This window comes from Orycteropus afer, unplaced genomic scaffold (assembly GCF_000298275.1).
Source record: "Orycteropus afer afer isolate SDZICR_OR568_19922 unplaced genomic scaffold, OryAfe1.0 scaffold00154, whole genome shotgun sequence".
In the NCBI taxonomy this organism is placed as follows: domain Eukaryota; kingdom Metazoa; phylum Chordata; class Mammalia; order Tubulidentata; family Orycteropodidae; genus Orycteropus; species Orycteropus afer.
The window spans coordinates 5163322-5173631 of NW_006921741.1; the positions used below are offsets into that span (position 1 = coordinate 5163322).

Consider the following 10310-nt stretch of genomic DNA (forward strand, 5'->3'; position numbering starts at 1 on the left):
GCCACCCCTGCCTACACCCCGTTCTTATATAGAAGAGCACTGAAATGTCCTGCACCCTCCACGCGATGAAATGTTTCCTCAGGCAGAAGAAACAGCTGCACTAGAAATTATATAACTCTCGAATTTGGCTTTTCTAAGACATGGAGTCTGGAGGGTCGGGGGTTGCTGGTCTGGGAGATACTGGCCGGCCTCCTCTCAGCACCCCCCACCCCCAAACACAGGTTGACAAGGGGCTCTTCTAGAGTAGGGGCGCGGCGGGCAAATATCTCTCCGGTCCCTTTCCAAGCCGGGCGAAAGGGTGGAATGTGAGGGGACTAAAGAATGGGGAGGCTGCGAGGGGAGAAGGCTAGTCGGGGATACTCTGGCGGCCCCGGGTGGCCGGTGGAGGTTCTAGAGAGGTGCCCGAGAAGCTGGAGCCTTTACCCAAGGACCAGGCCAGAAGAGACGAATTCTCTCAGAATGAAAGGAGCAAGGAGCTCGACTCCAGCTAACGGAGCTGCCCTGAGGTGAGAACCTCGCAGCAGTAGGCACAGGTTGGAATCGCCCCATTTTCGCTTCAGGATAAGAGAGCGCTTGACTAACAAATGGCTGGGGGACGGAATGCCCGGCTTGCTGAGAGGCGAGCCCACTACGGTGGAGTCCTCCTGGAAGCCAATGACTGGCCGTAATTTCTAGAAAACACTGCCAATTACAGCCAGGTTGGAGGGCGCGGCATTTGGCTGGGTGGGGGCGGACCCGGGCGGAGCGCGACAGGCGTGAACCAGCACCACTTCCCGCCCAGGGCGTTCTGGACTCCCATCCACCCGCGGGTCACGTGAGCTGCCAAAATGGCGGCGCTCGGCGGTGAGGCTGGGTCTCTGCGCTGGGGAATGTAGCTGGTGGTGCCTGTGGGAGCCGGCGAGGCGCGCAAGGTAGGCGGAAGTCTGGAATGGCAGAGGCCATGACTTTTAGGACTTTCCTGAGATAATGCGTGTAAAACCAAAAAAAAAAAAATTAAATTCACTGCCATTCCGGTTTGACTCAGAGCGATCCTGTAGGACAGAGTAGAACTAACCTATAGGGTTTACAAGGCCGTTACTCTTTATGGAAGCGGACTGCCTTATCTTTCTCCCGCTGAGGGGCTGGTGGGTTCCAGCCGTCGACTATTCGGTTAGCAGCTGAATACCTTAACCATTGCCTTTTTTTGTTTTTGGTAACCTCCTGCGTTTTAATTGCCTGCTTTTTTGTCCTGCCCTAGTGCTACGCTGTGGGGTCCTAAAGACAAGACTGTATCACTTAACTAACCAAGTGCCTGTCATACCAAGTGCTCCATAAATGAGTGAATGTTAAATAAAATTCTGAAGATCAAGTGAAATAATATGCATAAAAGCACAACAAAAACTATAAAAAGCATTGCAAACTATTTCAGTTGCTGAGTCCTTCTGACTCACAGATTGAGTTAGACTAGTTCATTTTTAAGTAAAATGTTGGTTGTAACAAAATCTTTTTAATACTTGTAAAAGCCTTTCTGAGAATTACCAGTCTAGTTCTCTGATTTACTAAGTGGAGTGTAATGAAGAGAATCATTTCTTTGAGTGTCTTGGTAAGAACTCCAAACAAAAAAACCAAACTCATTGCCATCAAGTGGATCCGGACTCATAGCTACCCCTCCTTGGATTTCCGAGGTGGTATCACTACAGAAGTACATTGCCCAATCTTCCTTCCGAGGAGTGGCTGGTGGGTTTGGACCATCAGCCTTCTGGTTTGCAGTCACATACTTTAGGCACTATGCCAAGAACTAGGCACTCAATAAATAGTTGCTGTCTTGTTTTAGTATTTTAGGATCATAATTTTGGATGTCTGTTTTTATACAGACTTGATAGTATAGACTAAGTAGAATATTGTTAAAAGGTATTACCTGCAATAAGGTATTATCTGGAAGGTGGGTTTTTGGTTTTGTTTTTTTGTGAAAAATGGAGAATTTCAAAGTGGGCAACACTAAAACAAAAATGTATCCAAGGTTTCAGGTAAATCATCATTGTTACTGACATCTGTCTTTCTAGTACATTAAACAGGCTGGATATAAAATCCCTTAGAAATTACTGGGAGCTCTGGTGGTGTAGTGCCTAAGGCATGAGACTGCTAACTAGAAGGCTGGCTGTTCAAACCCACCAGCCACTCCTCCTGGGAAGGAAGACTGGGCAATCTACTTCTGCAGTGATACCTCCTCAGAAACCCAAGGAGAGGTTGCTATCAGACTCTACAGCAGTGAGTTTGGTATTACTTGGTTTAGAAATTACTGTCTTTTCTTTTCCATTTTCAATTTGGTTGTCTGGGAGAGGCAAAAACTTTAGCCCCTGAGAAACTGTAATTTGTAAAATATTTTCTCTTTTTTTCCTGCCCTCCTTTTTTAAGCAATAGATAGAAGTAGATTGAGTTGAGTTTTCCAAGGATGCAGGGAAAGAAACTGGTTTATTGTTACTCACTGAGGAACCCATACTTTCAGGATGTTGATGTCATTGATGGCCCTTCAGTGTTAGGGTTAGGATTGGAACAGATCACACATTCAGCAAACTTGTATTTTAATGATGTTCAAAGTGTGTCTATTGACTACTGGCATCGGAAGCTTTTGCAGTGCTATTAAAATGCATATTTCTAGGCCTCGCCACATTCCTATTGAATCCAACTCTCCATAGGGAGTTTAAGAGACTACATTTCAAGCAAATTTCCCACTGAAAGTTGACCACCACTGATTTATTAAGTATCTCTGTGCTCAATATGCATTCAGTCCACTTGCTGCCCAGTAGATTCTGACTCATGGTAGCTCTGTGTGTACGAGTAGAATTGTGTTCCATAGGGTTTTCAATGGCTGATTTTTTTTTTTAATTAGGTCACCACGGCTTGCTTCAGGGGTACCCCTGGGTGGATTTGAACCTCAGTCCTTTTAGGTAGCAGCCGAGCACCTTAACTGTTTTTCATACCACTTAGGGACTCCACATCGTGCTTGTTGCTGCTGTTGTTACTATCAAACTGATTCTGACTTAGGATGACCCCCTGTGTGCAGAGTAGAACTCCATTCCATAGAGTTCTCAAAGGTGTAACCTCTCAAAAATAGATCATCACATCTTCTGAGATGTTTCTGTATGTGAACCACCAACATTTTAGTTTAACAATTTGTATCCAAGAACTCCTCATTGTGCTTTAATCCATTCTAATTCTCTTGCCTAGGACTCCTAAAATTTGAGATTAAATATATGCCCTTTCAGATCCCACTTGATGGCAGTGAGTTTGGTTTTGGTTTTATAAAAATTATCAAACAAGCAGCTACTGATTTCTACCTTGTCATCACTGCTAAAATGGCATGGGGGCAGCATTTTCTGACCTCCTCTAACTTCACAAGGGGTAGAAAGAATTGCCATCATCAGCCTAAAGCTTATTCCTATGAGGCTAGACATGCCACCACCCTCCAACCTTTTTACCAACTCTGACACCAACTGTCCCTTCCACAGCACTCACTACTTCTCTGCTGGGTTCGATAATTTGTTACAGTAGCCACAAAGAACTCACAGACAATACTCATGATTATAGGGTTTATTAGGGAAGTAACAGGTTACAATTCAGATTCAGGAACACTCTCAGGATACTAATTCTTGGATCAGGCCAATCCCCTCTGCTATGCCCTCAGGCACGCCTCCCTGGCCCTTGGCCTCTCAGCCTGGCCTCTGCCTTGCTTGGGCAAGTATTACAATGCTCTTTTAGCTCTAACGATAGTACACGTAGGTGCACCCCACTCTGCCAGCAATCCTTCTACCTGATGGCACTCAGCTTTCTCACTGTGAGCCTGCAGGCCTGCCACTCTGTCTCATGCCTCTTGGTTCCACTGCTGTGGCCATCTTAGCTAGTCATCTCAGCTGGTTGTCTCAACCAAGGAGGTCCAGCACAAGGACCTCAGGTCCAAGGACATGCTCCACTCCAACTCTTCTCTCTTGAATGGCAGTGAGATCCTGCCTTCTGCCTGTAGGAGGGTTCATTTTAAGCCCAGCTGAATGACAAAACTAACCAATCCCCACATGAGAGTTCCATACATCTTATTTGCATGGTTCTACCCAGTGATCTGGTGGGAGTCACAAAGACTGGTTAGAAAAGCCATACGAAGTAATTCACCGTACCACAGTAAAAACCAAAATAAAAAATAAAAAAAAAAACTCACTGCTGTCGAGTCGGATCTGACTCAAAGCTACCCCTCCTTGTGTTTCTGAGATGGTATCACTACAGAAGTAGGTTGCCCAGTCTTCCGAGGAGTGACTGACTGGTGGTTTGAACTGCCAGCCTTCTGGTTAGCAGTCAAATGCCTTAGGCACTAGGCCACCAGAGCTCCTCTGCCATAGTCACCCACCAAAAATGTTGGACAAGGAGAACTGCAAAGGGCCTGGCTACCTTCTTGGAATGGGAAGAGGAAAAAACTGAAAGGAAGGGGAAAAAAAACTGTATCTTAATACATTAACTTTCTACACTAAGTCCTAATGCAAGTCAATCTTTCTGCACCTCAGTTTGCTCAACTATAAAAGTAGAGAGGATCGTTATCCTACCAATTTTTCAAGGTTATTTTATGGATCAGTAAAAGCCATTGTCCAGCAAAGAATTAAGAGTTCAGTAAATGTTGATTGAATCATTAGCGTAAGTATGTGAAAGCTTATGACATAGTACCTCACATTACTAGACTCTAAATGTTTTTGTTAATCTGAATCCATAAAACGTCTAAGGTTTTCATTAATACTGACATTTACTCTTCTGATTTGGGAAATTTGTCTTTTCCAGGACATCAAGATGGCACCTTATGGTCAGCCCAGTTCTTTTCTAGAAGATGCAAATTTCAGAAGACCAACAGTCACTGAAATTATAGAAAAAAAAATTGAATATCTTAGAAAAGAAAAGTAAGACACACCAGACTGAAAATCAGTAATTGTTTACACATCTTCTGTATTGCTTTTGTTTCTGTGAAGTGTCTAAGATCCTATTAGCTTCATTGAGTTCGCCATGAAGAAAGTTCTTTTTTTAAAAAAAGAAGAATTAGAAGGAATCATAGACAAAAGTAGTGGTTTGTTGAAATTTTGGTATCATGGTTAATTTCTTCTGCTTCTTAAAAAATTTCCAGTAAAAATTGTTGACATTATTTGAGCAATAAATATTTTTGTTCAAATCATTTTGTGGTCATTTATATATAACTGATGATCACTTATAACTAATTAAAATCCGTTCAGGATTAATTACCCTGGGTGGTACAAATGGTTTGCACTTGACTGCTAACCTAAAAGTTGGTGTTTCAAACTCATCCAGTGGTGCCATGGAAGAAAGGCTTGGTAATCTTCTTCTGTAAAGATTATAGCCAAGAAAACCCTGTGGAGCAGCAGTTCTTTTAACACATGGGGTTGCCATGAGTTGGAATTGACTCAATGGTCCCTATCAACAACACAGAATTTATTTCTATTTAACTTGTAGCTATAATTTTTTGTCATTACCTGCTGTGAAATTGGCCCCTAACTCATGGTGACTTAACACACAACTGAATGCTGACCAATCCTGCACCATCCCCGTGATCAGTTGCAGATCAGATCATTGGGATCCATAGAATTGTCATTGGCTGATTTTTAGAAGTAGATCACAGGCCTTTCTTCCTTGGCTTTTTTAGTCTGGAAGCTCTGCTAGAAGCTATTCAGCATCACAGCAGCATAAAAGCCTCCACTGACAGGTGGTGACTGCACTGACTGCAGGTCTAACTGAGACCTCCTTCATGTAAGATAAAAATTTTACCACTGAACCACCAATGTATTGGCCAAAAAGAGCTCCAATTCAAAATGACCTTAAATAATCTCATAAAGAGAATCCTATCTTCTTATTAAGGAGCTCTGGTGGTGTAGTACCTAAGCCATTTGACTGCAGTTCAAAACTACCAGCCACTCTGCAGAAGGAAGACTAGACAATCTACTTCCATAAAGATTTACCACCTCAGGAGCCCAAAGGGAGTTGCTGTGAGTCGGTATCGACTCGACGGCAGTGAGTTTGGTTTGATATTTTGATCTTCTTATTAGAATGCAAGTTCCATAAGGGCAGGGATTTTTTTTCTTTTGTTTACTGCCCAATCCTCAGCACTTAGAAAACACCATTCACATAGTAAGTGCTCAAGAAATACTTGGTACTGAGTAAATACATAATAACAAATAACCTAGGAAAAGATGCATCTGTTAGGAGAATATGTGATGAATTTAATTTTTCTTTTTTTGTTTTTTTTCCTAGTAGGGCCTTAAATATATATGGATCAGTGTTCTTTGGAACAACAGCTAGTTTCTCGGGAATATTGGCAAACTTCATTTTTAGATACTGCTTCAAGGTTAAACATGATGCTTTGAAGACATATGCATCACTGACCACACTTCCATTTTTATCTACTATAGTTACTTACAAATTCTTTGTAACTGATGCTTTGTGTTCAGGTAATTTAAATTCACTGATGTTTAATGTTATATCTAAGTAAAGTTACTCATTAATACAGTGAAACCTGTAAGAGCCAGAACTCAACAGGACTTTCTTGTTTTTCTGGGTCTCACAAGTTTTCTGCCTTTGATAGGATACAGTCTTATCACTTTTCTCTCCTCTTGTTTAGTGGGAAATGTTTGGGTTTTCATTCTCTGACAGGTTTCTGCCTTACACAGGTTCTGGCTTTCACAGGTTTACTGTATAACTGTTCCTAATGCTGATTCCCTTTAGAGAAGGTTTCTAGATATAGTTTCTGTATACTTTACCTTCAATATACTGTGCACACTTATAATTATTTATTTAAATATTTGTTTAATGTCTTTCTTTTCTAGTAGACTGACCTGAAGGTCTTTTATGCACCTAGCACCTAGCACATGCTAGATACATGGCACAGTAGAATGTATTAACCTAGAATCCAACTACTGTTGGAATATTGCTACTTTATTATTCTTTCATTATCATATTGCTTCTGCAACAACCAAATATGTAAGAGGTAATACTCCTTAGGATAGAGTCTAACAAAAGCATTTTAAAAACTTGATGCGTTTAACCTATTATGTGCCATCAACTTTAAATTTCCAATATTTTTTCTGCTGTTTCACAGCAATTAAGAACAGTGCACATAACTACTATATATGACACAAGACTCATTATAGTTCTTATCCTGAGTTTTAAAAGAAGACCAAATTTACTTTTTTTTTTCCAGGTAATATAAGCCAGGAAAATTGTGTTGTGAGAAGTTCACTGGTAGGCTTAGTATGTGGTGTTTTATACCCCAGTGCTTTGGCTTTTTCTAAAAATGGACGTGTGGCAGTCAAGTAAGTCTTTCCATTCATGTTCTCTCTCTTTCTCTGTCTCCCCCTCTTTCCCATGCCTCTCAGCCCCCTGCCCCTTTCCCTTATACCTCTTTCCCCTCCTGCCTCCCACCATCTCTTCCTCTTTCTCTCCTTACCTGCCTCTCCTTATCCTTCCTCCCTCCTTTCCATTTTTTCAGGTTAATAAACTCCTTATTCTTTAGTTAACATGACATATTTTAACTAAAATAGTTCAATATTTCAATTTACTGACTTTTAACTTTTCTTCTACCTACATGATACACCTAAGATTGAAATTAATTATCAGTTTAGGTGAAGTCATTGAAGTTTTTGTAGAATACATGTCCAGGAAAAGTGATAACCTCATTTTCCTTTTTAGGTATCACACTGTTCCACTGCCACCAAAGGGAAGGGTTTTATTCCATTGGCTGCTGCTTTGTCAAACAGGAGTGAAAGCAATGGCAATTCCTCTAGTCTTTCAAATGCTCATTGGAATAATTAACGGTCTGCAACATTATGAAGTATTTGAAAGTACTCTGGAGAAGACTGCACATGAAGATTAACCAACAAATGGATGGATGCTAAAATAAGCAGAATGGATTTTTTTATGACAAGGACTTAGGTATTGCTGAAAGAGTTAAAACTCACTCTGGACAGGCAACTTGTTTCTGTCCCTTCTGCCTGATATATAGCAGGTACTTAATAAATATTCAGTAATTCAATAAATAAATGTTAAATTTAACTGTTGTGCATGGAAAATAACTTTGAGGCCTCCAGGTCTGATCTATACATTTATATAATCATTCATTCATCAAAACTTGATTGAACACCAGCTATCCCTCAAGCACTTTGTTACATGTATTAAAAAATGGTTCTACCCAGAAGGAATTCACAATCAAGAAGAGAAGTGAGAATAAGGAATGAGAGTGTTGGAGAGGTGTACACGTAATTCTGTGGGGGTATTGAGGATGTGGTTATTAACTACTTAGGTAGAAGGGGAAGCTATGGAAGAAAAAAGTGACATTTGAGCTTAATTTTGAAGGAGAGGTCAGAAATTCATAAGAAAGCAAGGGATGAAAATGGCCTACAGCCCATTCCTCTATGCTAACTATGATTCTAACTTCTACAAATTGTCTTCACAGTTTAAAAGAACATTTACCAAATGCCATGCACCAGGGGCCAGTTAGGCACCAAGGGTGCAAGAATTAGTTCCAGACCTCAAGAAGCTTAAAATCTAAAGAGCTCAGAGTATGAAGAATCTGCTTAAGGTCATCCCTGAACTTCATATTTATCTTAGTTAGGAAATGAATACTGTCAAAAATAAGTTACAGAATGGAACCTCAGAGCTCATTCTCCCTGTCCTAGTCATTCACCTTGAGATTAAAGACTTGCTCCTTTAAGGCCCCAAGCAATCCAAAGCAGAGGTGGAAGTCTTAAAAAAGTGCTTTATGGCATCACATAATGAGCTGAAAAACATGTACTCTTGCTAATCAAAACAAAGGCTAGTTAGCAGTCCAGCTCTGTGTTCTTAGGATAATTCATGATGCTTAAAACTTTTTGAAGAGGAAAGGGCAGGTGTTGGTGGGAACCAAGTCAAATAGATAAATAGCCTGATGGTTTTCATATTTTAACTCAAAAAATTATTCATAATTAATACATGAATACCTTCTCATTGTGAGATACTCAAATGATCCAGAAGTAGAGCAAGACTTGAAAGTTTCCCTTCACTCCTACTACATCCTATTTCTACTCCACTCTCTGGACATAACCACTGTCAAGTTAGCATGCATCATTCCTTACAGTATTCTTTCATTGAATATATGTACTGATAAATGTACATACATAGTTGTTTTGGGGATTATGGGATACTGAGATTATTTATACATATTCTGGAAATTAATTTTTTACTACCCTTTGTCTTGGAGATCTTTCAAATCATTACACATAGTCTAGCATGTTCTTTGTAGTGACTGCATACATTCTTGGTGATTCCAGTATCTACATGGGTGATCCTTTCAACATCCTGGACTCGACTCTACCTCTACCTACCACTTCTTTCCATGGTAATAATCTAGACCTGAGTTCTCCAATATAGTTACCCACTAGCCATATGCAGCTAGTAAACATTTGAAATGTAGCTAGTTTAAATAGAGATGAGCTGCAAAAATAAAATACACAGCAGGTTCTGAAGAGTTACTGTGTAAAAAGAATGTAAAATATTAACAATCTTATATTACATGTTGGAATATTAACTATTTTATATATATTGAGTTAAAACATACTAAATTCACCTGCTCCCTTTTGCTGCTTTTTAATATGGCTACTAGGAAATTTTAAGTTATATATGTGACTTGGAGCTCTGGTGGCATAGTGGATAAGGCACTTGGCTGCTAACCAGAAGGTCGGTGGTTCAAGCCTGCCAGTTGTTCTGCAGAAAGAAGATGGGGCAATCTCCTTCTGTAAAGATTTACAGCCTCAGAAACCCAGTGGGAGTCGGAATCAACTCAATGGCTGTGAGTTAGGTTTTGTTTGTTTGTTTCTTAATGTGACTCAAATTACATTTCTTTTGGACTATGCTGCTCTAGACCTTCCTATTAATAAATGCAAATTCAATTCTCCACATTCTCAATTTCTTACTGTCTTTGCAGAGGTAATTAGTTAACAGATAATACTGGAGTTTAAGATGAGTTTTTTATGTTGAGACACTTAACTATCTTTCTCTAGTATCTCCTCCAATTTTTTTCTGTAGCACATGAATTTTATCAGTAGGTCCTAAACCAGTTAAAATGATGATACTGTTTTTGTTTTTGTTTTTTTAAAAAAAGAGAGGGAAGATAGCCATGTAAAGACAGAGCCAGAGACTGGAGTAAATGTAGCCACGAACTAAGGAATGCCAGGGCTACCAGAAGCTGGGAATGACAAGAAAGAACCTCTAGAGCCTTCAGAGACAGCATGCCCTACCAACAATCCAAATGCAGACTT

General features: G+C 40.2%; 1 protein-coding gene across 1 annotated transcript; it reads left to right on the plus strand.

Annotated features, from left to right (window-relative positions):
- Positions 1–827: 827 nt before the first annotated feature.
- Positions 828–7891, plus strand: TMEM126B (transmembrane protein 126B). The gene is given in 5 exon segments (XM_042781707.1): positions 828–911; positions 4798–4913; positions 6274–6470; positions 7220–7331; positions 7708–7891. Coding segments are annotated over 5 exon segments (693 nt in total).
- Positions 7892–10310: the final 2419 nt, after the last annotated feature.